The 25,874-nt window shown below is 39.3% G+C and overlaps 1 protein-coding gene across 5 annotated transcripts in view; it reads right to left on the bottom strand.

The window, feature by feature from the left end:
* Positions 1–25,874, bottom strand: part of LOC121241386 (CCR4-NOT transcription complex subunit 1-like) — a 45,824-nt gene that overhangs the window by 7,116 nt on the left and 12,834 nt on the right. Inside the window, exons 2-39 of one of the 5 annotated variants that reach the window (XM_041139137.1) lie at positions 22,673–22,970; positions 22,321–22,549; positions 21,848–22,187; positions 21,626–21,739; positions 21,382–21,510; positions 21,105–21,296; positions 20,808–21,002; positions 19,996–20,133; positions 18,971–19,090; positions 18,629–18,882; positions 18,121–18,224; positions 16,594–16,688; positions 16,275–16,511; positions 15,685–15,876; positions 15,490–15,571; positions 15,311–15,378; positions 8,508–8,653; positions 8,024–8,132; positions 7,804–7,950; positions 7,564–7,611; positions 7,259–7,387; positions 6,940–7,179; positions 6,676–6,816; positions 6,483–6,568; positions 6,292–6,397; positions 5,397–5,492; positions 5,034–5,186; positions 3,597–3,779; positions 3,272–3,492; positions 3,049–3,184; positions 2,838–2,963; positions 2,457–2,501; positions 2,191–2,268; positions 1,872–1,988; positions 1,296–1,422; positions 1,113–1,213; positions 897–1,034; positions 726–809 (exon numbers count right to left, since the gene is read on the bottom strand). In XM_041139137.1, the coding sequence (XP_040995071.1) occupies positions 726–809; positions 897–1,034; positions 1,113–1,213; positions 1,296–1,422; positions 1,872–1,988; positions 2,191–2,268; positions 2,457–2,501; positions 2,838–2,963; positions 3,049–3,184; positions 3,272–3,492; positions 3,597–3,779; positions 5,034–5,186; positions 5,397–5,492; positions 6,292–6,397; positions 6,483–6,568; positions 6,676–6,816; positions 6,940–7,179; positions 7,259–7,387; positions 7,564–7,611; positions 7,804–7,950; positions 8,024–8,132; positions 8,508–8,653; positions 15,311–15,378; positions 15,490–15,571; positions 15,685–15,876; positions 16,275–16,511; positions 16,594–16,688; positions 18,121–18,224; positions 18,629–18,882; positions 18,971–19,090; positions 19,996–20,133; positions 20,808–21,002; positions 21,105–21,296; positions 21,382–21,510; positions 21,626–21,739; positions 21,848–22,187; positions 22,321–22,549; positions 22,673–22,970 (5,544 nt within the window). The remainder of the gene's footprint in view (positions 1–725; positions 810–896; positions 1,035–1,112; positions 1,214–1,295; positions 1,423–1,871; positions 1,989–2,190; positions 2,269–2,456; positions 2,502–2,837; positions 2,964–3,048; positions 3,185–3,271; positions 3,493–3,596; positions 3,780–5,033; positions 5,187–5,396; positions 5,493–6,291; positions 6,398–6,482; positions 6,569–6,675; positions 6,817–6,939; positions 7,180–7,258; positions 7,388–7,563; positions 7,612–7,803; positions 7,951–8,023; positions 8,133–8,507; positions 8,654–15,310; positions 15,379–15,489; positions 15,572–15,684; positions 15,877–16,274; positions 16,512–16,593; positions 16,689–18,120; positions 18,225–18,628; positions 18,883–18,970; positions 19,091–19,995; positions 20,134–20,807; positions 21,003–21,104; positions 21,297–21,381; positions 21,511–21,625; positions 21,740–21,847; positions 22,188–22,320; positions 22,550–22,672; positions 22,971–25,874) is intronic. The other 4 variants (XM_041139139.1, XM_041139138.1, XM_041139140.1 and 1 more) reach the window with 4 other exon arrangements.

The following is a 25,874-nucleotide window of genomic DNA, read 5'->3' as shown; positions in this document are numbered from 1 at the left end:
TGTGTGTGTGTGTGTGTGTGTGTGTTTTTTTTTTTCTGAAGAGTAAACTTTTGTTAAACTTGAACTCCATGCACATGGTTTTAGTCCAACTAAACCTAATACCCCTAGGTTCCATAGTATACCTCGAAGCATCCAACTTGGATTTAACAGTCGCATTAGACTCTTCAATTTACATGATATCCAAATGAGACTGTCAAACTAAAACAATAAGTGACTAAAATGCAAAAATTTGCGGATCACTTTGTAACGCCCCAAACCACATGGCCTATACTCCAAAAGGACTAGTCAATGATACAATTGGAGCCCCATTGGAACCTTATAAAGAGCAAGAACTTCTCCTTCCCAAGCAATGTGGGATCTCATACACCACTACCCTTATCCTTATTATATGGGGTATCACACACTTTGACATGGAGTTACCATCTTTCAGGCTCAAATCCTTCCTTTAGTGAACCCAAATGAAAGGAATCAACACATTGATACAAAAAAAATGAAAATGAAAAAAAAATGCATATTTTAAAAATATAATGTATCAGGGTCGTCAAATCACTTACCAAAAATTAATTACTTATAAAAAAAATGTCAGATACACCAATATAACCTTTTTTCATTTATGTGCCCACTTCATTATGCTAAATCAGGCATTTTTAGTCAAGCCCGTTAGCTGTACATCCTTCAACCGCGTTTCTTGAGCCTAAAAATATATAGAATTTAACATCAAGTACCTGCTCACCAAAACCAGCAGGATCTGGTTCTACAGTTTCTGCATTATTATAGTCTTCCCTGCTGGCAGTAGAGTACCCAGAAGCCTGTCTCAGCAGAAAGAAAATATTTTAGAATCAGGAGAAATTATTATCAAACTTCATGTAGCAGTGTACCGAGAGATATCCAGTGACCTTTTTTTCCTTTAATTGCCTGGCTTTATCCTCCTTTCCCACGTTAACACCAGATATAGCAACCACACCAGCAGCAGGATTCTTCACAAGCTCAACCAGCTGTTGTAATGACTCAGGAGGCCCAGGCTTTGCAGCAACCTGCAAATTAGACTTGGTAAGAAAATGTATTTACACATCCCCATAGACCGAACTTACACAAATTAAACCAAGATAAACCTTTGCCAAAGCATCAACAAGATTGTGTAGTTCAGAAATAACTTTAGATTCTTCGATGACTAAAGTTTGCAGAAGGGAAATTGCAAAATCGGTTGCAGCCTCTGCAGATTCATACATTTAGTCAGTCACATCAATTTGTAGTACTCGGCATAAATTATGTAAAGTGAAGGTCCGTTTACATACTATTCCTGCCCCCATCAATTAGTTTTGCCATGTGAACATTGTACTCGGCAAGGTTTAGCAATTCACTGTGAATAAGGCCAACAGTTATATCTTTGTTGAACTTCCGTTCCTCATCTGAGTAAATAACCTGGATGAATAATATGTAAACTTGTGTTATGATGGAGAGATGGAACACATACACCATGACAAGAAACAGGAGTATCAACAGCAGGGACATTATAGTATATCTAGAACAGGTCTCCCTCTAACAACAACCTAATAAAACTTCAGTTTGCGGAAGCATAGAAGCAAAGATCATTAATACCCTATGAGATAGGAAAATAATAAGAAGATTCTCTGAGGTTCCCCAAACAACAAGGAAAGCTCAATTCATAAACCATGGGATAACATGTGACAGAGATCAGCAAAGACAAGTCCATTGGAAATAAATAAGGCTTGTCCAAAATTAATACATAACTTAAAGTAGAACATGTGTGGTAAAAAAATGAAGGAACCAGCCCTAAGCTGAGGAGAACATGACTTCTCAAAGTATATTATGCATCTTAAGAAATCGGAAAAAGGTGCAATATAACATACCCAGCTAGTGAGCTCCTTAAAAACAAGCTTGCAAACATCACGAATAGCAGTCAGAATTGCAAGATGAGCACCAACATGAATCTTATTTGACCCATTCTCGTATAAACCTCTGAAGACCTGTATAAAAATACATAATATAAACCAAATCATAGAAAAATATACATTAAAAGATCTCCAAAGGTAGATGGTCCCTTGCACAGCTATTTAAGGCAGTAGATTGAACACCAAAATAAGATTGTAAAGCAACCAAAACAGCTCAAGCTATACTGCATTTAAAAAATGCATAAACCAAGATGTTCTGTTATGAAAGGAAGAATACCTTTTGTGCAACAGCCAAGGCAGCTTCATCTCGACTTATGCATTGGATTATGATTTCAGGAACTTCAGCAATGACTCCCTGAACATCAGTATACCCCAAAAGATGCAATTTCAAATGTAAATAAACTTACCAAGAGAAAATACCTAAGACTTAGGAAAAACAAGTAGGAGAAATGGAACAAGGCACAATCGATACCCCAGTAATGTAACACTGATAATGAATGGTATGGCGGTAGTACATACCAAGAGGACAGAGAGAACCAATACCTGAATTTCAGTATCTTTTCCACCGTTATTTAGCAAAGCTTCCAACTGAAACCATAAAAACAGGGAGTGTTTCTTAAGTAGAAGTAACAAAACTGAAAGAAACCCTCAAGAAAAAATAATAAATGGAACCGCTAGCTCCATTTTGTTCAAAAGTGAAAGTGTTGCCGTACAAACAGGGAGCCAGCAGAATATTTTCAAGTGTTTCTTAAGCAAAAGTAACAAAACTGAAAGAAACCCGCAGGAAAAAATAATACATGGAACCACAAGCTCCATTTTGTTCAAAACTAAAAGTATACTCTTGTGAAGTAAATTGTAGAGAAGGCAAAAAAGAAGCGGAAGGGAAAAGAAAAAAAAAAAAAAGCAGAAGAGTTCTTTTGCAACCTTCTGTGCAACAATCTGGTACTTATCCAATGCATCCCTAGTAGCGAGTGTGGGTTCTGATATGCTACTTCCAAGGCGCTCAGTGGTGACTGGTGAAGGTAATGACTGTGAAGCATCTCCAGATTCCTTGCAAAAAATGAGAAGCATACATCAACAACAGACATTAAGACCTCAATAACAGAAAACCTCATCAAGAGATTAAATCTCTAACTTTTGCAATATCAGAGGACTCCAATGAATGCAACTCAGAGGCTGAAGCAGTTGGATGAAATGAAGCAGTGGCAGGATCATTTTCAGAACTAATCTGGGTAACAGCATCCGCAACTCCAATGTGAATTGAGGAACCACTGCATAATTACAAGGAAATCCAAGCATATTAGCAATAGAACTTTAGAAAATATAAGAAATCAACATACATCATGTAGATAAAACACCTAAGATGCAAAGCTGAACTAGATTCCATTGACTCATCCTGTGCCCTTGAGGTTGCTTCAAATCCTGTGCCTCCCGTGCCAGATGAGTAGCCAAGATTTAGTTGTCCAGATGCTGGGCCATATGCACCAGTCAGACCAGTACTGGAGGATGAAGCAGGACCTGAAGACATAGCATGTGAACTCTGGCTAGATTGGTTTTGCCAGGGAAGCCGAACAAAGTCCTAGCACAGAGAGGGAATGCCAAAAAAAAAAACAGAACATACTTTAAACACCATGTTTCTCAGCACCATATTATATTTCATGCAAAAACCCAGTAGGTACCTACCTCATAAACTCGCTGTTGAGAAAGGGACAGATGACCAGATTTAAGGCGGAGGGCCTCTGGTACAACACCCATTGAACCTTGTGTATACATGTTTGCATCAAAAAATGTGGAACCAACACCCTCTCTATGCTTCCTTCTCAAAGCAAGTTGTTGAGCTATTTCCCCATCAATGGTTTGTATTGCCTACAATAAGCAAGGGTCCATAAATAAACCCATTAATTGAAACAAATAAGAAAAATTCGCAATCACTCCATCTTTTCCCAATAATCACAAGTGAATCGCTAAAAAAGAGCAGGGTAATAGAGAAAGAAAGTTATGGAGCTGTTCCTTTCTTTTTTTATAGGCGCCATGCATCTAGGAACAAAGTCCTGACTAATTCTGGGATGCATAGGCCCAAGAGGAAATTCCTCCAGTCCAATGGCCCCAAGAGTGTGAATGCGAAGTTTCGAACCCAGGACATAGGGTATAGCATTTGGCCCAAGATCACTACACCACCCCTTTAGGTCAGTTATAGTGTTGTTTGATGAAACAAAAGGTTATGCCCTAGAATATATACAAAGTTGAATTGACAATGTTTTTTTATAGGTTAAAAAAGCACAGAAAATTTGGTTGTAGGGTGACATCTTGACCTTTGAGATACCACGACCGCAGGGACTCCTTTTTGGGCATCATTTAAGGCAAGATAAATTAAAATCACATTATCCAATCTGCCAACTTACCATTTGTCACTTTTCCCTATATCCATCGGTGTGGCTAATTGCATTGAGAAGCTTCAGAAGTATTTCATGTAGGGCAGAGTTGGTGATGATGAGCTCAAATTCCATCTAGTTACAGGTTTAAGTTTGCACCTTAATATCTTTAGGTGGGTTGCGAGTCAAAAACAACCTAACGTTGTTCAAACGAGCACTTTCTAAAAATAAAATACAGGGCTATACCATGAAAATGAATCTTCTGCAGAGATCATTTAACATCAAAATGACAAAGGGTCAACTTTTACATTGCCCCCATTTTCCAACCTTGGTGGGCATAAATGTTTTAAGGATCTTACGTTGTTCAAATTAATTTCCCTTTTCAATTGTTTTTTGTAGGTAATCGAAGGTTTCATTTTCATATATATAGGCGTACTCAAACGTTTTCGTGGGAATGACATCAAATTATTGTCTTCAAACAGAACAGCTATTGGAACTGTTTAACAGTTCTAGGTCATCATACGAACTGCTTTTTTCTTCAAAGCGAATAGCCTTCTATTCTCAAAATTTTTTAAATATTCTAGTTGAAACACTATAAAATTAGATGCTTCTTATCTTGCCTCCAATAGTTGAACACCTTGAGTAGACAGTGCCAGAAGAAATCTTTACCAGATTTGAACGGTTCTATCCACCCCAAGGTAAAGTAGACACCCAAAAAAAAATAAAATACATAATCATCAGAGCTAACCTTATCAGTGGCAGCCTGTTCAATGACTGCACAGCCAAGATCAAGGTTGTCATTGGTAACAAGTTGTACAGCTTGTTCTAAAAGTTCATTTGCAATATTCAGACCCTGAAGTGAATTCCTCAGTTGACTTGATATTGAACCACGTAAGGGTTCCTAGCAAACCACAAACCAAAGTCAACACCACAAAACAAAAGCAGACATTCCAACAGATATGTATTACAAAATCAACTGTATACTCCTTTTGTACTTGATTGTACCTTTCTGATCATTAATAAAAAGTTATGTCACCAAAAATAACAATGATACTTTTTCCAAAACAAACCAAACGGGAAAGAAATTCTGAAATTTTACGTGAAATATTACCTTGCATGTTACATGAGCTAAACTTCCAGCCAGACTTGCAACCATTAAGTGTGCTGCATTAAATATGCGTGTCTCATCCAATTCCATGGCATAATCCTACATTGTATTTTTTCAAATTTTCAATAAAGTGCCAATAGATATAACATTAGAGCTAGGAAGCTTTGCTGATGTGGGCATCTGAGGATCCCAAACAGGCCAGGGAAGGCTGGGATATTTCTGATGTTCTAAATTGAAAGAAGAAAGATGCTCATGCAAGAGTTCTAAGCTAAAATAAAACATTTTTCCATGCACAAATACAAGGGTCATTATAAGAGCAAGTGCAAGGTTCAGAAGAACTGAAGCAAAAACTGAAATTTGAGCCATAACAGGATTACAGGAACTAGCTAACTCTAGATTCAAGCGGTATTTCACCCTAAACACATATCATCTGCTGACTTTTCAACTTAATAATTTTTTTGAAAATTAATTCTTCAGCTTGGCCATAAATGAACTAATAGGTTGATTCAGCGAGTGGTCTCATGCTTTATTTGTTTTCACTTTCTTTTTTGTTCTTGTGGATAAAGGAATAAAGACGATTTATGGAAACTAAAATTGACCACTACTATGACAAGAATCTATAATAATACATGCAAAAAAAATTGACCGCAGTGGAGACACAGGAATCAGAATACATGGAACAAAAAGATTTTTAAAAAAATATAAATAAGTCAGAAAAGTTAGAGGTGGCAACAACCACTGAGGATGCAAGAAAGTCGTCAAGTTTGCGTATGGAACACCAATCAATGCATTGGTTTTTGGGAGTAAATATTCAAATTGAAGGTGCTTCGAAAAAAAGATGAAGATGGGGGCATGATAGAGAGAAAAGAGACAAGGTTTTTGAGCTGAGTAGACAAACCTTTAAAACAAGCTCCTTTGTTGTTTGAGTTGCTATAGATACACTGCGCTGAACAATACCAGATACTATCTCTTTAATAGCTCTATCCATCGCAATTGGAACTGCCCTGTAATATATAACAGAGTTGAGCTTGTCATGAGTACTGATCAAAGTACTGAACCGGCAGTAAAAGAGAATTTTCAGCTTCAAACCTCTGGAAATGCAGGTGTAAGCCCAAAGCACTGAGCTTCTGGTTGATAATAACATGGGTTCCAATGTTTGGTATTGGCGCAGGAAGCTACAACAACAAACGAAACACCTAATTAGTAAAAAAGATGTGCTACTTTGTCAAAATAAATCAAAATCAATTCTAATCAAAACCCGTGGAAGAAAATGAAACCACACCTGACTAATAGAGAAAGGTGACTGGGATGGAGTGGCTTGTAATAGTCCTTGAGCAGAGGGGAGCTGATCAGCCAGTCCTAAAGCTGATAGCTTTTCATCCTCAATCAACGTACCAGAAGGGAGATGAAGGGAAGCAGCATACTGAACCCACAGAATTAATTGGGAGTTTAGGATGCACAGAACACACAAACACAGAGGCCCGGGGGGGGGGGGGGGGGGGGGGGGTGTGGGGAACTAATATTCAAAATCTCAAAACCAACAAACCTGAGATAATAAATGTGTGTGGCCACCAGAATTAGATGTACCACCAACATCAAGCGGTAGCTCAATTTGATTCATTGGAGATACCATTCCGGATTTCATTTCAGCAACTAACTGTGGTTGGGATGCTCCAACATCTTTGTTAGAAAAATCAGGATTCCCTTCAATTTCCCTTTTTCGATCCTTGAGAAGAGAGGTTGGTGTAACATCCTTCATATCAACACCTAGGTTCTTGAATAGGACCTAAAATGGGAAAAGGATAAGGTAGATATAAGTAGTAAGCGAGAACCATTATAGCAGGAAGGCTCAGGTGTATGCCAACCTCAATGTCAAACTTAAGGTTCATTTTCAAGTTCAGCATTGAATATATCTCTGAAAGTAGCCCAAGAATGCCCATGGTCCAAGGATTGGGAGGTTGATATGCTAGGCTGCTTTGGCACGGTTCCAGAATCTGCAGCAGGAAGTTGATAGTTTTTTTTACAAGTGATAATTCTTTACTAACAAGCACAAAAAGCGCAACTCAAGTACAAAAGGGGCATACAAGAGAGACACCTATCTAGAAGTTGACAGTTAAGATCAAGAGACCAAAGTTTAGGGCAAAAGCTACAATTGTCAGCACATCCATACCTTAGAAGTAAATGGTATTACTGCAATCATCAATCCTTTCTCATATGCCTGTCCCCACCGACCCATGAGAGAGAAAGAAGACAAAAATCAAATAACAAAATATGTAATATATGATCTCAAGGGGCACCCTTTTTTTTTTTTTCCTGATAAGTTGATCTCAAGGGGCACTTGAAAGATGAAAAACAAAAATCTAATGTTGCATAACCAAATTCAAGTAGACAGCATAGGCCAAATTATCACCTCTATAATCAATGATTTAGGATCTATTTCACGAGCCCTTAAAACTTGATTTCTCCCAATTGTTAACTTCCCAAGCCAACTACCTAAGTTTTTAAGCAATGAACGCTCTTCAGAACTTGACTTTATAAGCTCAGACCCTAAAAGAACCTGGAAAAAAATACCAAACATTATCCCACTGTGTTATTCAAATGCATTAGAAAAATAGTTACATGACATTAACCTTGCAGTTCTCATAACTGGCTTGAACAATCTCTTTATTCAAAGTCTTTGAATTAACCTTGTCCAGAAATTTCATATACAAGTCATGAAAATTTGGCTCAATGCTTGCTCTGTCATAAAATTAGGCAGAATGTAATGAGCGATAGGAAATCTTATGGAGATGGTAAAAACGCAGCAGCAAGGTATATATGTGTGTGAATGTGTGTACGAGTGTACACATATGTGTGTGCATTGACAAGTCATGAAAACCCAATTAAAAGTCCTCCCGTTAAAAATTTGGTAGATATTCATAGAGGACTGGACAGTGATAAACACAATTACCAATGGTGTAAGCTAAGGGTAACTGTTATACAAGGATTCCCAAAAGTAAAAGCATCAGATATGATTAGCATATACAAAATTAAGAGATCGTGAATGCACGTTTCTAATATGTGCTTTTCCATGAATGCTAACATAAAAAAGGAGTAAATCACAAAGTTTCTAACCTTTTCATAACCATATATTGTGCAAACCAGGGATAGTACTGTTCTTTAAAAATTTCAGTGAATTCTTTTGCTTTAGCTTCAATATTAGCAACTGAGATATTATTGATGATAAAAGATATTTTATCTTGAATCTCAGATGCTGGAGCCTGTATACAGAACATTGACAAATAAAATAAGTAAAAATAAGACATATGGGCAAATAGCATGACAAACAAAACAACATTAAAACAAGCGTAACATTTCCAAGATGCAGTGTTCCCTTTTCCATAATTATAGTCCCGGGGCACTCAATCAACAAATCCTCTGAACAGAGGAGTATGTGGTGTGGTGAGAAATACTGTGGGAAACCAATACCGAGATGGCTTTGCTTGCTCACTCCAATGTCATGCATCAGGCAGAAAAAGGTGAACACAAAACAATATAAAGATAGAGGCACGAATTACTGATTTAAACATCATTTAGGCAACAGTATAACAGGAACTCTTAAAAATATAAAGAGGAAAAAACACCATGAATACTTAGAACGGCACCAACTATAGGAACACATAATCATCATGAAGAATAGTTTGTAACAATTAATTTAATGAAGAACATTGAACAGGGTCAATAAATATTAAATATCACATTACCTTCACCCAGGTGGCCCAGTTTCTAAGACACTGAAAGGTGACACTAAAAGAAGAACCACTATAATGACTTAAGTGACAATAGTGAGCATTTATGATCCTTAGAAAACAGACTGAGAGCATCCAACCATTTGAACAAGTAATACTCTTTCTCAAGGTGAAGACTCTGATTACAAGCATTCCTCCCCCCAGAACAAAAGGGCTATAAATAGTTTTTTTTTTATAAGTAAACGGTAGTATAAATAAGAATAGGCCAAGCCCAGGTATACAAGGTGGAATACAAGAGATAGGACCTATCTAGTTGCTAAAAAAGAAAGAAGAAAATCATGTACAGTTAGGCCATTAAAATCTACAGCACTAGCCCATAGAAGTAAGGTGCGGTAAAAGAAAATTCTAAGATCCTCTAATGTCAGCTCCTTATCCTCAAATGTCTGCTCATTACGCTCCTGCCATATGCACCACATAATACAAATAGGAACCATCTTCCACATAGCTTTGATTTGTGGAGCACCACCCGGCATTGCCCAACAAGCCAATAACTCTACCACTGTAGCAGGCATGACCCAAATCAACCCTATACGTATGAACTCATCGCTACACAATGCTCTAGCTATCTCACAATGTAGCATAAGATGATCCAATATCTCGCCAGCTTTCTTGCACATACAACACCATTCTAGAATAATAACCTGGCGCTTCCACAGATTATCAGTGGTCAAAATCTTACCCAGAGCTGCTGTCCAAGTGAAAAATAGTGCTTTTGGAGGTGCCTTATTCCTCCACACACCTTTCCAAGGAAAATGCGTGTTTCGAAGCTTAGTAAGGGACTTATAGAAGGAGCGAACCGAAAAAATACCCTTACATGCCGAATTCCACCACAGGTTATCTTCTCTCAAACCAGACATCCTCGTAGAATACACTCGACTGAAAAAGGCCTCAACACTGTTAAGTTCCCAGTCATGTATTTGCTCTACTAAAGATGACATTCCAATGGAGTTGATCCCCTGAACGAACCATGAGATCCGCCACAGAAGCCTCTTGATCACATGCCACACGAAAAACAGAAGGGAATGCAACTGCTAGAGCCTCCTCCCCACACCAAATGTCTCTCCAAAATTTTATACGAGTGCCCTCCCCCACCAAAAATTTAGTATGACGAGAAAACACCCCCCAATCACGTCGTATATGCTTCCAAACCCCCACCCCATAGGACCCATTCCCCTCTCTAGTACGCCACTCCCTCCCATCTTACCATGTTTGCAATCAACCACTAATTTCCATAGAGCTTCTGGTTCCACATTGTATCTCCAAAGCTATTTCCCAAGCAATGCCCGATTAAAAGTTTTCAAATTCTTTATCCCCAATCCACCTGAAGGAATTGGTCTGCATACCTTATCCCAACTGACTAGATGAAACTTGAATTCATCTCCCATCCCACTCCATAAGAAATCCAGATAAAGTTTTTCGATTTGCGCCGCCACACTAGCTGGAATTGGAAATAAAGATAGAAAGTAAGTTGGTAGGTTAGAGAGAGTACTCTTGATAAGCGTCACCCGGCCTCCTTTCGATAAATACAGTATCTTCCACCCAGCCAATCTTCGTTCTATTTTCTCAATAACTGTGTTCCAAATAGACAAAGCCCGTGAAGCAGCACCCAATGGTAACCCCAAATACGTCATAGGAAGAGAAGCGACCTTGCACCCAAGAGTGTTAGCCAACTGTCGAGAAATGTTGACGTTTCCAACAGGCACTAATTCTGATTTATCGAAGTTAACTCTTAAACCTGACGCTACTTCGAAACAAAAAAGAAGCGCCTTCAGTGCCCTAAGTTGATCTTGCTCTGCATCACAGAAAATTAAAGTGTCATCTACGAATAATAAATGGGAGACCGAGATAAGGCCCCTTTGTGGATCACCCACAGAAAAACCAGCCATAAAACCATGACTAACCACAGCCGATAACATCCTACTCAAAGCCTCCATGACGATAACGAAAAGCAGAGGGACAAAGGATCACCCTGTCTTAAGCCTCGAGAGCTATTGAAAAAACCCTCTGAGTTACCATTGATCAAGACTGAAAATCTTGCCGTAGAAATGCACCATCTGATCCACATACACCATCTCTCCCCAAAGCCACATCTCTTCAGTAAGTACAAGAGGAATTCCCAGTTAACATGATCATATGCCTTTTCCATATCTAGTTTACAAATAATGCCTGGAGTGCTGGACTTTAATCTACTATCCAGACATTCATTTGCAATTAAGACCGAGTCCAGAATCTGACAACCCCTTACAAAAGCATTTTGTGGCTTTGAGATTACTTTATCAATTGCCACCCCTAACCTGTTAGCAAGCACCTTTGCAATGATTTGTATATCCCATTAATGAGGCTAATGGGCCTAAAATCCTTCAACTCCACCGCTCCAGATTTCTTCGGAATCAAAGCAATAAAAGTAGCATTCAGACTTTTCTTGAATTTCCCTGCCCAGAAAAGCTCATGAAACACACCCATAATGTCATCTTTCACGACCTCCCAACATGTTTGAAAAAACCCCATCGTAAAACCATCGAGACCTGGTGCTTTATCATTTACCATCTTACGAACCACATCCAAAACCTCCACCTCCTCAAAAGATCTTTCCAACCAGGATGTTGTCTGTGGTTCTATGGACTCAAAACCAAGTCCATCTAGTTTGGTCCTCCAACCCTCATTTTCTGTAAATAGACGATCATAGAAATTCACCACATGTTCTCGGATCGCAAGGGCCTTTGTGCAATCACTACCGTTGATTTTCAGCATCTCAATAGAGTTAGCTCTCCGATGAGAGTTAGCCACTTTATGGAAAAATTTTGTGCTTCGATCCCCTTCCTTTAACCAAAGAGCTCTTGACTTTTGTCGCCAAGAGATCTCATCTAAAGTTAAAACCCTTTCCAACTTTGATGCCAGCGCTGTCTTGCTTGAAGCTTCCTCTGGGGTAAGAGCCCTATCCTCAATAATCCTTTCAAGATTCTGTAACTCCTCCAATAAAGTTTTCTTTTGCTCCCCTATATTTCCAAACGATTGGGAATTTCAAAGCTTTAAATCTTCCTTCAACGCTTTCAGTTTGCCTGCAAGAATATAAGAGGGGGTACCATAAAACTGATAAGAAGACCACCAAAGCCTTACCATCTCCACGAAGCCATCGCTTTTAAGCCACATGTTTTCGAACTTGAAATAACGAAGACCTCCTTGAATACCACCTCCATCTAATAATATTGGAAAATGATCCAAGCATAGACGCGGAAGTTGCTTCTGACATACCTCCGGATAATGGCTTTCTCAGTCCGGGGATATTAAAAATCTATCCAGCCGGGACCAAGTTTGACTGTTAGACCATGTGAAGAGACCGCCAACTAGAGGGAGTTCAACCAAATTCAGGTAAAAAATACACTCTGAAAATTCAGCCATGGCTGGATGTAATCGGGTGCTTCCAGATCTTTCACTAGGGAACCTTACTACATTAAAATCTCCTCCAATGCAACAAGGAAGTCCCCACCCACTATAGATAGCAGCCATTTCATCCCACAACCGGCTTCTAATATTGTCAATGTTCGGTCCATAAACAGCTGCAAAAGCCCACAAGAAATTATCCTCTACCATCTTAAAAGAGCAAGCCACTGTAAATTCCCCTACAAACTCCTCCATCTTCTCCACAACCCTTTTATCCCACATCACCAAAATACTGCCCGATGCCCCCTCAGAAGCTAGATAGGCCCAATCTACATACGGGCAACCCCACACATTTCTCACGAGCTTTCTGTTTACCAATTTCAGTTTGGTTTATTGTAAACATACAATATCCGCCTTCCAATCCCAAAGTAGATTTCTTATGCGTAGCCGTTTATTAGCCTAGTTCAACCCACGAACGTTCCAAGACAATTTTTGGTTTCATAAAGACACAGTCAACCCCTTCCCTTTGGACCTAATGCGGCTTGAGCTACCCTCATTCAACGACCAATTAAGCCTATTAAGCTCCCTTTTCTTCTTAGAATCAGCTTTCGTGGACTGAATATGACTCGCCTCAATGGACGTGAGGAGGGCCATAAACTGTTCTTCATATCCCACACATTTCATACCCACAACCTGTTGTATGTCCTTTACCGTTTGGAATACCCACTCAGAGAATTCAAAGTCATTCGGTAATGAACAATATAATGGGAAAAGCTCCCTTACTACTTCGTCTCCCTCCCCCCCGAACAGATTATTTCCTTTCCATTCTACTACAGTGCCCATGTTGTCCACTGCAAGAGAATCCGAGAAGTCCATATTAACCTCCAAGCGTCCCTGCGATAACCCCCCAGCTTTATCTTCCAAGAAAACCCCCTCCTTATTTCTCCTTCTTCTAGTAGTACCTCCAGATGTTCGTCGTAGGTAGAACAAAGACCCAACTTAAGAGATGAGGGCTCTACGGTATGGATCGACATTTTCTGGGTGTCAAGTTCTTGAAAACTACTGAACGGAGACAGAATCTGCGATTTCTCCTCCTCGCGCGACGGTAGAACTTGATCCACCACCCTCGCCGGCGTAACCTGAGTCGAGGCCGAGTCGTCGACCACCGTCAAACAAGTCTGTGAATGTCCCGCAGCCAAAGGAGGAAGAGTTCCCTCGATTTGGCTTCGAACCAGACCCTCACGCTCTGGAAAAGGACCCTCCGACGGCGTAGATGCCTTCGCCGATGGAGCAACGGCCTGCGGCGAGACCATCGGCACTATCACCTGCGGCGAGCCCACCTGAAGCCTCATCGTCGATGTTGATATGGGCCCATGGACCAATGGGTCAGCAGCGGCCTTTGGAGTCCCGACAAACTCTGCTAGGTCGAGAGTAACCTTGGGCTGAGGCCCATCTACTGCTCCCAAAGCCTGTCCCTTTCCTAAGCCCCCGTAAGGTTCCAACTCCTGCCCCAAAACGTTGCGTTTCAGCCAACCAACTATATCATTTAGTTCTCCCAAGCGTGTTTCGATGATAGCTAAGGCCTCTACCAATGTTTCCTTATTCGGACCAACATCCCCCCTGCCATTAACGTCGCTGAACTGACCCCTCTCCAAAGCTGGAACACCACCAAGCTTGAGCAATCCTGACGTCTCTGACCCCTTTGCAACCCAAGGCCAATCTTGTCGACCAACTAATGCCTCCCTAAATGACGACGGAAGAGCTCCATGCAAGGGTTTCACAGGTGCAACACCATCTTTAACAGCATCCTGCAACACCACCATGAGGTTCCTCCAGCCCACACCACCTCTGCCTTCAGGGATAAAGATGAAGCTTCTTCTTCCACCACCTTCATACTCTGCCAAAACCATATATGTCCCTCTAGCATTGGAACACCTTTGAGCAATATAGCCTCTGTCCCCATCCCTATGAGCAGAGTAGAAACCCCTATCTGTAGCCTGCAGACCACCCTCCAGAGCTCTACAAAACCACCTAGCAGTACCCACCCCTACTCTCATGTTTTTCACCCCTTTCCTTCCTTTCTCACTCAAAAATACGTAACGCCCATCCCTGCTCACCTCAAAAAGCTTAGCCTCAATCACAACATGTTTCACGACTGGCACTATCCAATGTAATAGAACACTAACCAACACCCACAACCACCAACACCTACGCCATTAACAGAAAACTAATGAAGAGAAAACTAACTGTGTGAATATTTCGCATGTGTACGGAGAGAAATTGTTTAGATCAACATAAGCCTACAATGCTTCTTTTTTTTTTTTTTTTAATAACCGAGGGTGTTCGGGCCAGCTTGCACGCACCTCGACTAATCCCATAGAGCCCTAAAGTTAACCACCAAGTAAACCTCTAGTGGCCCTCGAATTGGTAACCATTGGGAGCAAACCCAAGGCCAAACCAGCTAAGCTACCCCTCAGGGTTAACATAAGCCTACAATGCTAAACAAAAACCAGGGATATCCAGTGTACCAGAAATTAGCCCAACCATATAAACTTAGTTGAAGTGAATTACATGAATATTATCAAGATTTTATGATATCGGATGTGAGACTTTTTCATCAGTGATAATGGATGTGAAATTATTAAGTTATGATGGCATATATTTTTTTGAGAAGACTCAACAAACATGCATTTGACTTGCACACGCCAACATATTTCAGTTAAAATGACAGAATGTGGAATTAAGTACCTCTATGGGAGTGTCTCTTTTCTCAGCAGCGGCAACAAGTGTCTCAATGTTCAGAGCAGAGCCAAACCCTGCAAAATTACATTACATGTGCATGAATACAGTAATCCAGCATTTACAAAAACCAATAGCATGTGAACCTCGTGTTCAAAAAGCATTATTTTGTAAGTAAAAGGAATTACTGGTAGAAGTAACTGCACGTGAAGGACGAACAAAGCCAGATGAGGAAGATAGCATTGATGGGGCACTGACAGCATGCTGTGACTGCAATTCAGCAATAAGATTAACAGTACTAGAAAGGGAATAAAAATGATCCATTGGAGTCCCTCCCCCCATGGGGGAGTGGGGAGAGAGAGAGAGAGAGAGAAGTGGGTTACCTTTTGAATAGTGGAAGTATCGCCTAAATTAACAGCTGAAGAGTGCCCTATAGAAGATAAAAGTGGCTTCACATCACTAGATGATGCTGCAGCAGCTTTATGATGATGATCCTCGACACTTTCATGTCTCTGTTGAAGCTGCAGTGGGGACGGAAGCTGCTGCCCAGGCTGTATGATGCTAGAGCCATTTAACTGAAACAGTGTCCCGGCATATATAAACAAGAAGATATTAACTACTCAAAATATATGAATTCACAGGACAACTGGCTTAATTAATTCAAAGGACCCCTCAGTTTTTCATTTTGAAAATACGTTCTAGGGAGAGTGCATTCTAGAGAATGAATTATGAGGAATTGAGCGTGTTTGGATGATTGAAAATGCATCTACAAATAATCCATTCTCCAGATTTTAAAACTCGTAAAAGCAGTTTTGCAAATTGTGACTTCAGGCTCTATTTTCTGTAACTTTGCAAGAAATATTTTACTATGCTGCCAGTACTCCGTCAATGCATTCTGTAAGTCGACACTTAAATTTGTTTTCTGTCTCATCAGACACTTGGCACGGTTCAAGAGGCAAACTTCACTATTTACCTCCAAATTTCCCAAGGAAGCCTGATTAGAGCCATGGTGATTAATAACAGCATGGCTGCCTCCATCCATGTCTGAATGGCCAGCTGAAATCCTGGCAAGAGCCTGTTCAATGAAAGCAACAAGTTCTGAATGAGTACCACGCAAATGGGATATCTGTAAGATATGATTGCAATACTGAGGCCATTCAATCAGTCGATCCACAAACTGCTCCAAAGCAAGAGTCCCAAACACAAACATCTGCAACAAAATAATCCACCATTGATATCATATACTAAAAAACCAATAACAGAAAAGTCCATTAATGAGAGATGATACGAACTTTTGAATCTGCAGGTTTGCGTAGTGCATCTAAAACAGCACGCAGAGCAATCCCTAGAGTGAGATGAGTCACAAGCTGGTGCTTGATAACAGAGCCTGAAATATGGTTAAGACCCATGGCAATAAAACAAAAGAAAAATCAATATGAAGATATGTAATGGCTCTAACAATATATGAAGTAGCCTTTTTTTTATTGGCACTGGGCATCCGAGAACAGCGTCCCAACTAATCCCGAGGGTGCACATGCCCTTGGCAAAGAGTTTCCCGCAAGTGCACTTAAGATAATTCAAGGAGAAAATCCCACAGTCCAATGGCCCCTAGAGATTGTTTGCACCCAAGAGGATTCGAACCTTAGACCTTGGACCGCATACCACCAAGACCAAAGCCTTTACCACTTGAGTCAACCCCTAGGGGTTTGAAGTTTCCTTAATATAGCAAAAGCTAAATCGTATACAATTTATATCAGGTTAAAATTAGCCTTCTAAAGCAGATTGATGTCATAAATCAGCCAAAGGCATGCAAAGTTTCCTTAATTACAGCGTCCCGACTAATCCCGGGATTCACCAAAGTATTTAGTCAACGTATTTCTCATAATGTATTCAACTCAAATGCTGTAATTAATTTTTTCGCCATTAGGACAAAGAGAGTGTTTTAAGATAATCTTTTACTTCACATATCAAGAAAAAATGATAATCTTCTACTTTCCAGGTTGTTCTTAAAAGCTTTTTGATAAGTAAGATTGTTCTACAAAAAAGTGACAGCTATATGTGGAAAATAAGCTTCAAGTTCTGAACACTCCGGTAGAAGGTTAAATCTGTCACAATACATCCTCAGAAAACTGGGGAGCAGATCATCATAGCAAAATTTGAAAGGCCAAAACACGGGTTTTGTTCCTAAGTTTCAACATTTCTATCCAAAGAAGAAATGATGCCAACATTTGAAATTGTACAAGCAGCATATTGACTCAAGCTGTTTAAATATAATAAGTTGAAAGTATGAACAAAATAAGAGTGTGATACCCCCATACTAACCGATAAGGGTATGTGGTGTATGGGATCTCACATTGCTTGGAAATGAGAAGTTCTTACTCTTCATAATGGTTCCAATATGGACTCAAATTATATTATTGACTAGTCCTTTTGAAGTATAGGCCCAAATGTGGCTTGGGCCTTCCTTGGGGTGTTACAAATGGTATCAAATACTATCCGTGCCACATATGACGGAGTAGTCCGACGAGGACATCAGGAATTTAAGAGGGGAAAATTGTGATACCCCATACTGGATGATAAGGGTAGGTGATGTATAGGATCCCACATTGCTTGGGAATAAGAAGTTATTGCTCTTTATAGTGGCTCTAATAGTATCGTTGACTAGTTCTTTTGGAGTATAGGCCCAGATGTGGCTTGGGCCTCCCTTGGGAAATTACAAAGAGGGTATCAGCCAAAAAGGATACAGTTTTTTCTCCATCTAAAAGGAGGAAAGGTCATTATAGAGAAGAGTCATCAGCATATTTTATAAAGAAACTCACCAAACAGAACTGCAGCAATTTTGAGCTGCCTTTCAGGATACTTGGGGAAAAATCTGTACTCCTCAAACAGATTTGCAACCATGCACTCAAAAATTGATTGTTCCCTGTCAGTTGGTGCAGAAGACCCTTAAATTGTGACAGATCAAAAGATATATAAAAATTCAAATAAAAAACAGGTGGCATCAGCAGACTTGAACTAAAACCTCCTTTCCACAGATTTTAACTATTCTACAAAATAATAAATTGGCACATTTAAACACCAAAGACAAAGCAACCCACTTAGAAGACCATTTTCCATTTAGCTTTCCAAAATGATAAAACATAGAACGACTATTATGCATAGTGTGAAACCTGCCCTCACACTTGAAGACAAATTGCCATCCCCCAATGGGACAGAGGTAGGATGACAGACAGAGTAGGATGACAAGACTTGAAAGGGTTTCAAACAACACAAGAATAGTATACAATACCAAATAGCCAGATGAAAAGGCTTCAATAGGTATTACACCTTGTCACAGAAGATTCCTTGAATTGAGCAAGCATTTGGACCATTGCATCAATGGTCAACTGACCAGAAAACATTTGGTGGAAGTAAGAGTTTGCTTCACTCTCAATATCATCTGCATATCCATCAGACGTTGAAGAATCTGTAGCCCCACCATTCTGCAACCTTGGACTAGAATCCATAAATGTTAAAGACAACTTTTCCATTTCCTCGGCAAGGTGGCTTGAGTTAATCAAGCCAGCATGAGCTTTAAGAACCTGCAGTAAAAAATAAAGATAAATCGTTCCTGACAGTTGAGAGCGAGAGTTCATATGGACAGACAGATTAACAGAGTTTTAGAAGAACCTTAACAAAAGTAGAACTAGTCTCCACATAAAGATTCAAGACAGCACCAGAGTGATGGAACGTTTTGGCAGAAAAATCATGTGATCCGCCAAAAATCTCCTTTAAGAAGTTGAGGCACTCCTGAAAGATTGAACTATGCACGTCAAATCATGTCGTTTACTCATTTCTAGAAAATTTTTAATAATAACAACAACAAATCTCCACCATCCCAAAATCAGTGCCTTTCTTTCTGTTGGGATGTCCCCATATGTGTGTCATTTAAAGAAGCCAAAGTATTTAACTGTCTTCTCATACTACCCCTACACATTCAAAATGCCAGGTAGTTACATGTTAGCCAACCATTACCTAAGGAAACGTGGGTTTATCCTTACTGACTGGTATTGTATGTGTAAAAATAGAGGCGAAACAGTGGATCATACTTCTACATTGTGAGTTTGCCAGGGCCTCATGAAATGATATTTTCAGCAGAGTGGGATTAGAAAGGGTTATGTCTGAGAGGGTGGTTGATATGCTAACTAGTTGGAGATGGCTTAAGGGGGGATCCCCCAGATTGGAGCTGTGTGGAAGATGGCTCCCATTGTTCACTATGGTGCGTTTCAAAGGAAATGAATGACCGAGATTTTGATAATCAGGAGCGCTCACAGGAAGATTATAAGAGTTTTTTCTTGAAGACCTCATTTATGTGGGCCATTGCTATAGATTTTAATGGCATTAGACTTCACGATTTCCTTGTATCCATTTCCTAACTAGCTGTATTCTCTTGTATACTTCCAGTGTACTTGGGCTTTGCCTATTTCAGTATCAATAAAATGTCTTATCAAAAGAAAGTTAGCCAACCCATAATAGAGGGTGAAGGCATTTAAGATTGATTATTGCACTCCTTGGTCATTACAGAAGATTGTTACATTTCAAACTAATATCTCGTGTTGAGATAGAGGGAGCATATAAAATGTACCAAAACTTGGAATTCAAATAGTTATCTTTGCTGCTAAAAGATTGAGAATGCTGGGCTAACCAGAGATTACCTCAAAGAAAATATCTTTATATGTATTTAAATTATAACCGAGCCACTTCTCAAGGTCTACGAATTCTTTTGTGGAGGCAAGCGCTGCCAATCTTATGGCATAAGAAGAAGGAATCGCATCTAACACTGCCGATATAATCTGCAAAATGAATAAGAGAGAAGGGTACAGGAAACAGGAAACAGGGGAAAAAAAATTCTCTAGTAATGCCACAAGCACATCTTGTTCAATGGAAATCGCAAACAGTAAGGGCATTTCAACCATCAGTTCAACAACATTTAGGATGTGTTTGGTAAATGAGATGAGATGAGAAATTCTCAAAATTTTTCACAATTTCCTTCTCAAACACAAAACACTTCTCAATTTCATATCATCAACTTTTTCATCTAGGGAAATGATATTTGCAGTCGTGGAGTAGGCAAGCACCGCGCAATCCCTTTGAGAAAAGTGAGTAAATACGGGACACGTGAAAAAAAAATTAATTTTTTAATAGTGGACCCCACTCTTTTTCAAAAGGATTGTACAGCGCTTGCACATTCCACGATTGTATCTAGCATTACTCTTTCATCTAATTATTATCTAATTATTACAACTTTTACAAACTTCAAAACAAAACACAATTATCAATACAACTTTTCAAATTTTAAACAAAAATAATATTAAAATTTATATCCAAGCAATTTTTTAACTTTAAAAATTTTTCTTCAACTTTTTCTCTCTCATTTCCCAAAACCCAATAAAACATCTATCCACAGACCATTTCACTACTATTCACAGAATTCTAAGATAATCCAAGTGTCCAAACGAGCCCTTACCTTTAGCTCTTGGCAGATGTCCAATATTCTAGTCATGTTGTCTGGATCATAGTTGAGAGAATCTACAAATCCCCGCAATACCAAATTGGGGTTAACATGCCAAAGGTGAAGAATCATTCCACTACCCATGGCATGTTTAACTATAATGGGAAAAATAGTGAAAGACACTTCATATTGGAGGAGGTTATAAGCAGTCTGCAATAACACATGCAAAATTTATTAACAAACATACAGAAAAATAATGGAACCCATCAACGAATGAATTGAAACAATAAAAAAAATAGTAAAGAATACTACATTTATTTGTGCCATCCCAAGAAGTAAGACTTCAGGACAATGTTTAATAGGATATTCAAGCATTGACCGAACTGAAGTGGCGTGACCCCTTTCAGCTAGTTGACATAGTACGTCCAAGAGGTCAAGACACGACCATGAATAATTGGCGTGATCAAATTGTAGCTTATGGCCATGCACACCATCAATATAAGACTGCAACAATGATCGAATATTCACGTCAATGAAAGAGAGATAACCTAACAAAAGAAGTAACAACTGGATAAATATAGCATCATACCAGCTGCCTCACAGAATGGGCAAACGTAAATACATCTGGTGGAGCTGAAATAGCATATTTAAGAAAAGATAGCTGACCCTCAGCATTCTTCCAAACAGACCCACAGATGGCATGGAGAGGGAATGGCTCCTGCACAGCTCAATCAAAAGATTTAGAAATATTATGTTTCTCACGAGAAACTCACATATTCATCTAACAGCATATCTGTTCTGCATAAAACTCTATACATGTAATAAAAATATACCTGGCACACATGCCTATATACCGACATAAAAAAAGAGAATGCCTCCCAATTAGGAAAGTAGAACCCCTCGTGGTCCATATTTTCAATGACATGTATCCAATTGGTTCCAGGAGCCTGTATTCAGCATAAATACTAAGGTAAAGAAGCTACACATACAAAGTAGCAATTATTATAATAGTAACAAGAAAATGGCTTCTAGAAAAAGACCAAAAATTAGCTCACAAGTTGCTTGATTGTATCTATGAGAACATCAATATTCCAGGAGCTCAACAATGGCAGATCAGACAAAGTGCTGCAACCCAGAGCCAAGCTAAAAGTTGAAAATGTGTGCTGATTGTCATCAAGACCAGCTTGGGTTCGAGCAATTGTGCCAAGAACTTTAGACAAAGTAATCTCAGTCAGTGGCAAGAAAAGAGAGAAAATCTCTTTGCACTGTAATGAATTTGCGGTGCACCCATAACCTAGTTCCTTTATAATATCTCCCATGCTCATTTCCTTCTCCATTTCTGCTAAAATAGAATCAAAATCATCTCCTCTAGATTCATGGAACGCATCCACATTCCTGTAGGAGTGACAACCTAAGTTATTATACCTATGATATGTATCAACACAAACAAACAAAAAATTGGGCAGGACAGTTTTTTAATCAACTGCACAACCATTCAAGAGAAATAAAATTAGAGAAAGATTGTCACCTCAGAAAATAATCCTCACGCAATTCATCTGGAAACAATGGACTTAAAACAAATGGGGTGACTTCATTCGACTTCACTAAAGATAACATCTGCATAAAGAAATCTACATGCTTGGAAAGGCCCTCAGAGTGCTGAAGGAACATAACAATATTCTGAATTTGCTCAGAAGAATTCACCATAACAGGATTGGCACAGAATTCCTGAATCTGAGCCATAGAAAAATTTTTGCCTAGAAAGCAGAAAAACATTCAATACCAAAAGGTGCAATACAACAGTAAGAGCAAAGGAAACTAATTAAGCAAGTATACATGGTTATGGTACTTCCACAGTTCCACTTGAAATTTAAACTTACCAGAAATCCTGGTATCAAGATTTTCAGAATCTGACAAAGCAAGGCCAAAGCCAATTTTTTCAGATACAGACAGGTGAAGTGCATTGGAGAAATTCTCAATGGTTCCTTCATTGATATCTGTATCCCTTAGCGACTCAAAAAACACTGTGCTAAAATTTGGTTTGTCCAACAAGTATTTAAAAATTGATGCAACAACTGAATCCAGCCACATGTTCTTTGAGTCTGTGATGTAAAAGCTCAGGTGATCAATGCATGTTTGAAGCAGAATAATGCTGCCCTCAATTCCATATTCAACAAACTGCCATGGAGAAAAAGACTATATAAGTGAATAATCCATTGAAAAAATTCAACGAAAATATGAACCTCAAAACAACTCATTCCAATGAATTTGGATATCATTCATGAACCTCTTATCAACAAACAAAATTTTCAAAAAAAAAAAAAAAAAAAATTGAAGCAAGTGATTGTTTACAAAATTTTCAACTGGGGTTTATACAGGCCATCAAGTTTTGAAACCCTCCTCTAAATAGCCATGAAAAATATAAATTTTAATGATTACCAGCAAAGATATGTCTGAAGACTGCATAATAGGGATCAATCAAACAAAATACACATAAAACTATTATTTTCTTAAGGAATCAAACTAGTGCCAAGATATGCAAGCTTTATCAGTTATTTTGCACCAAAAATCTAAACAAATAAACATCAAATCAATAAGTAAATACAGAGACATACTGGATCAAATTATCACCATCATCTTATGAATTCACAAAATTCCTTGATGACAAAGAACAACAGAAACTGTGCAAATGCAGCGTGTCTTTTACCTGGTTAAAAATGGGACCCGTATAACACGTCCACATCACACAGATTGAGTAAAAGAAACTGAAAACCAAATGGCAGAGAGAAATTGGCTTATTTTTTATTTCATTCTATCTTAGGTTGTAAAAGCCCAATAGCCTCTTTTTTTAACAAGGTCAGCTTGCTCAGGGATCTTTCTGCCAACCACTATATGTCCAATATTTCACCGCGATAACCCTTCTTTAAATAGTGTGAGCCTCTCAATTTGTGGAGTGCCTCTTATGTAGCATGAGTCTAGTACAAACTTAGTTTGATTCTAAGGTCTGCATCAATCAGTAAACCAGTGATTACTTTGACAATTGACAGTTATCCATGCTTAGAGTGACTTTTTAATTTTTTGATAAGTAAATGATTGTATTAAAGAATAGGCATAGCCCAAAGTACACAAGATGGTGTAAAAAGAGAAAACGCCTATCTAGGAAGAAGAAGAGGAAACAAGAAATTCAGCCAAGTTTAAGCCATTAAAGTCTATAGCTATGGACCATACAAATAACATCCTAACAAAAAAAGATCTAAGATCCAAAAGCTCTCTCCTTATCTTCGAACGTCCTGTTATTTCGTTCTTGCCATAAGCACCATAGAATACAAATAGGGACCATTTTCCACACCGCTTTGATTTGTGATAAACCTCCTATAGTGGTCCAGCAAGCCAGGAGTGCCTCCACTGTGGCGGGCATAACCCAAGCTATCTCTATCCTGTTGAACACCTCAACCCATAGCTCTAGCAACATCACAATGCAATAGAAGATGATCTACCGTTTCACCACTCTTCTTACACATGCAGCACCAATCTAATATGATCACCCCACGTCTTCACAGATTATCCGTTGTCAAGATCTTTCCCAATGAAGCTGACCATGCAAAAAAGGTTGCTCTGGGAGGCGCCTTATTTCGCCATATCCTTTTCCATGGAAACTGAATGTTCTGGGCCTGTGTGAGAGACTTATAGAACGAGCGAACTGAAAATATGCCTTTACCAGCCGGTACCCACCACAACTTGTCATTTCCTTGGATGCTCGGATTCACGGAATACAACAATTGAAAGAACTCTTCAATGCTACCAACTTCCCAGTCTTGAACCGCCCTACTCAAAACAATGTTCCACTTTACTAGATCTCCAGTTAACACCATAAAGTCCGCTACTGAAGCTTCTTTCTGACATGCAATCCTGAAAACTGAGGGGAATAAATCTTTTAGTCTATTGTTTCCACACCATACATCACTCCAGAATTTTATTCTAGAACCATCTCCTTGCACTACTCTAGTGTGACGAACAAACACCTCCCATCCCCTACTGATGTACTTCCAAGTCCCCAATCCGTGGGGCCCATTTACCTCTCTACTACACCAACCACACCACATGCTTCCATATTTGTGGTCAACTACTGATTTCCATAGGGCTTCCGGTTCCATGTTATAGCACCACAACCATTTTCCAAGTAATGCCCTATTGAAAATCTTTAAGTTTCTAACACCCAACCCTCCCATGGGAAGTGGGGAACATACCTTACTCCAATTGACAAGGTGGAATTTAAATTCGGTCCCCATGCCACTCCAAAGGAATTCCCTATACAGTTTCTCAATTCGGGTCGCCACGCTTGATGGAATTGGAGAAAGAGATAGAAAATAAATTGGTAGATTAGAGAGAGTACTTTTGATTAAAGTGATCCTACCCCCTTTTGACAAGTAGTCTCTTCCACCCAGCCAATCTGCATTCAATCCTCTCAATCACTGTATCCCATATTGTTGCAGTCCTTGGGCAGCCCCCACTGGCAGGCCCAGGTATTTCAAAGGTAGGGCAGCCACCTTGCATCCTAGAGTGTTGGCCAGCTGTCTGATATTACGGACATTACCAACTGGTACCAATTCTGATTTTTCAAGGTTTACTTTCAGCCCCGATGCCACTTCAAAGCAAAGTAAGAGTGCCCTCAGTGTCCGCAATTGGTTTTGTTCTGCCTCACAAAATATAAGTGTATCATCTGCAAATAACAAGTGAGAGATGTTAATAATACCCCTAGAGGGGTCCCCCACCGAGAAACCAGTCATGAAGCCATTGCTAACCAACGCCGAAATCATTCTGCTCAGGGCCTCCATAACGATGACAAAGAGGAGCGGGGATAGAGGATCTCCTTGTCTCAGACCTCAAGAACTGTGGAAGAAGCCATTTGGGTTACCATTAACTAACACCGAGAATTTTGCTGTCGATATGCACCATCTAATCCACGAGCACCATTTCTTCCCAAACCCACATCTCCCAAGCAAGTAGATTAAGAAATCCCAATTAACATGATCATAAGCCTTCTCCATATCTAACTTACACAGGATTCCAGAATTACCAGAT

The sequence above is a fragment of the Juglans microcarpa x Juglans regia genome, chromosome 7S, assembly GCF_004785595.1.
Source record: "Juglans microcarpa x Juglans regia isolate MS1-56 chromosome 7S, Jm3101_v1.0, whole genome shotgun sequence".
NCBI classification, from domain to species: Eukaryota; Viridiplantae; Streptophyta; class Magnoliopsida; order Fagales; family Juglandaceae; genus Juglans; species Juglans microcarpa x Juglans regia.
Note: the sequence above shows the minus strand (reverse complement) of the source record. Positions and strands in the feature narration are given on the sequence as shown.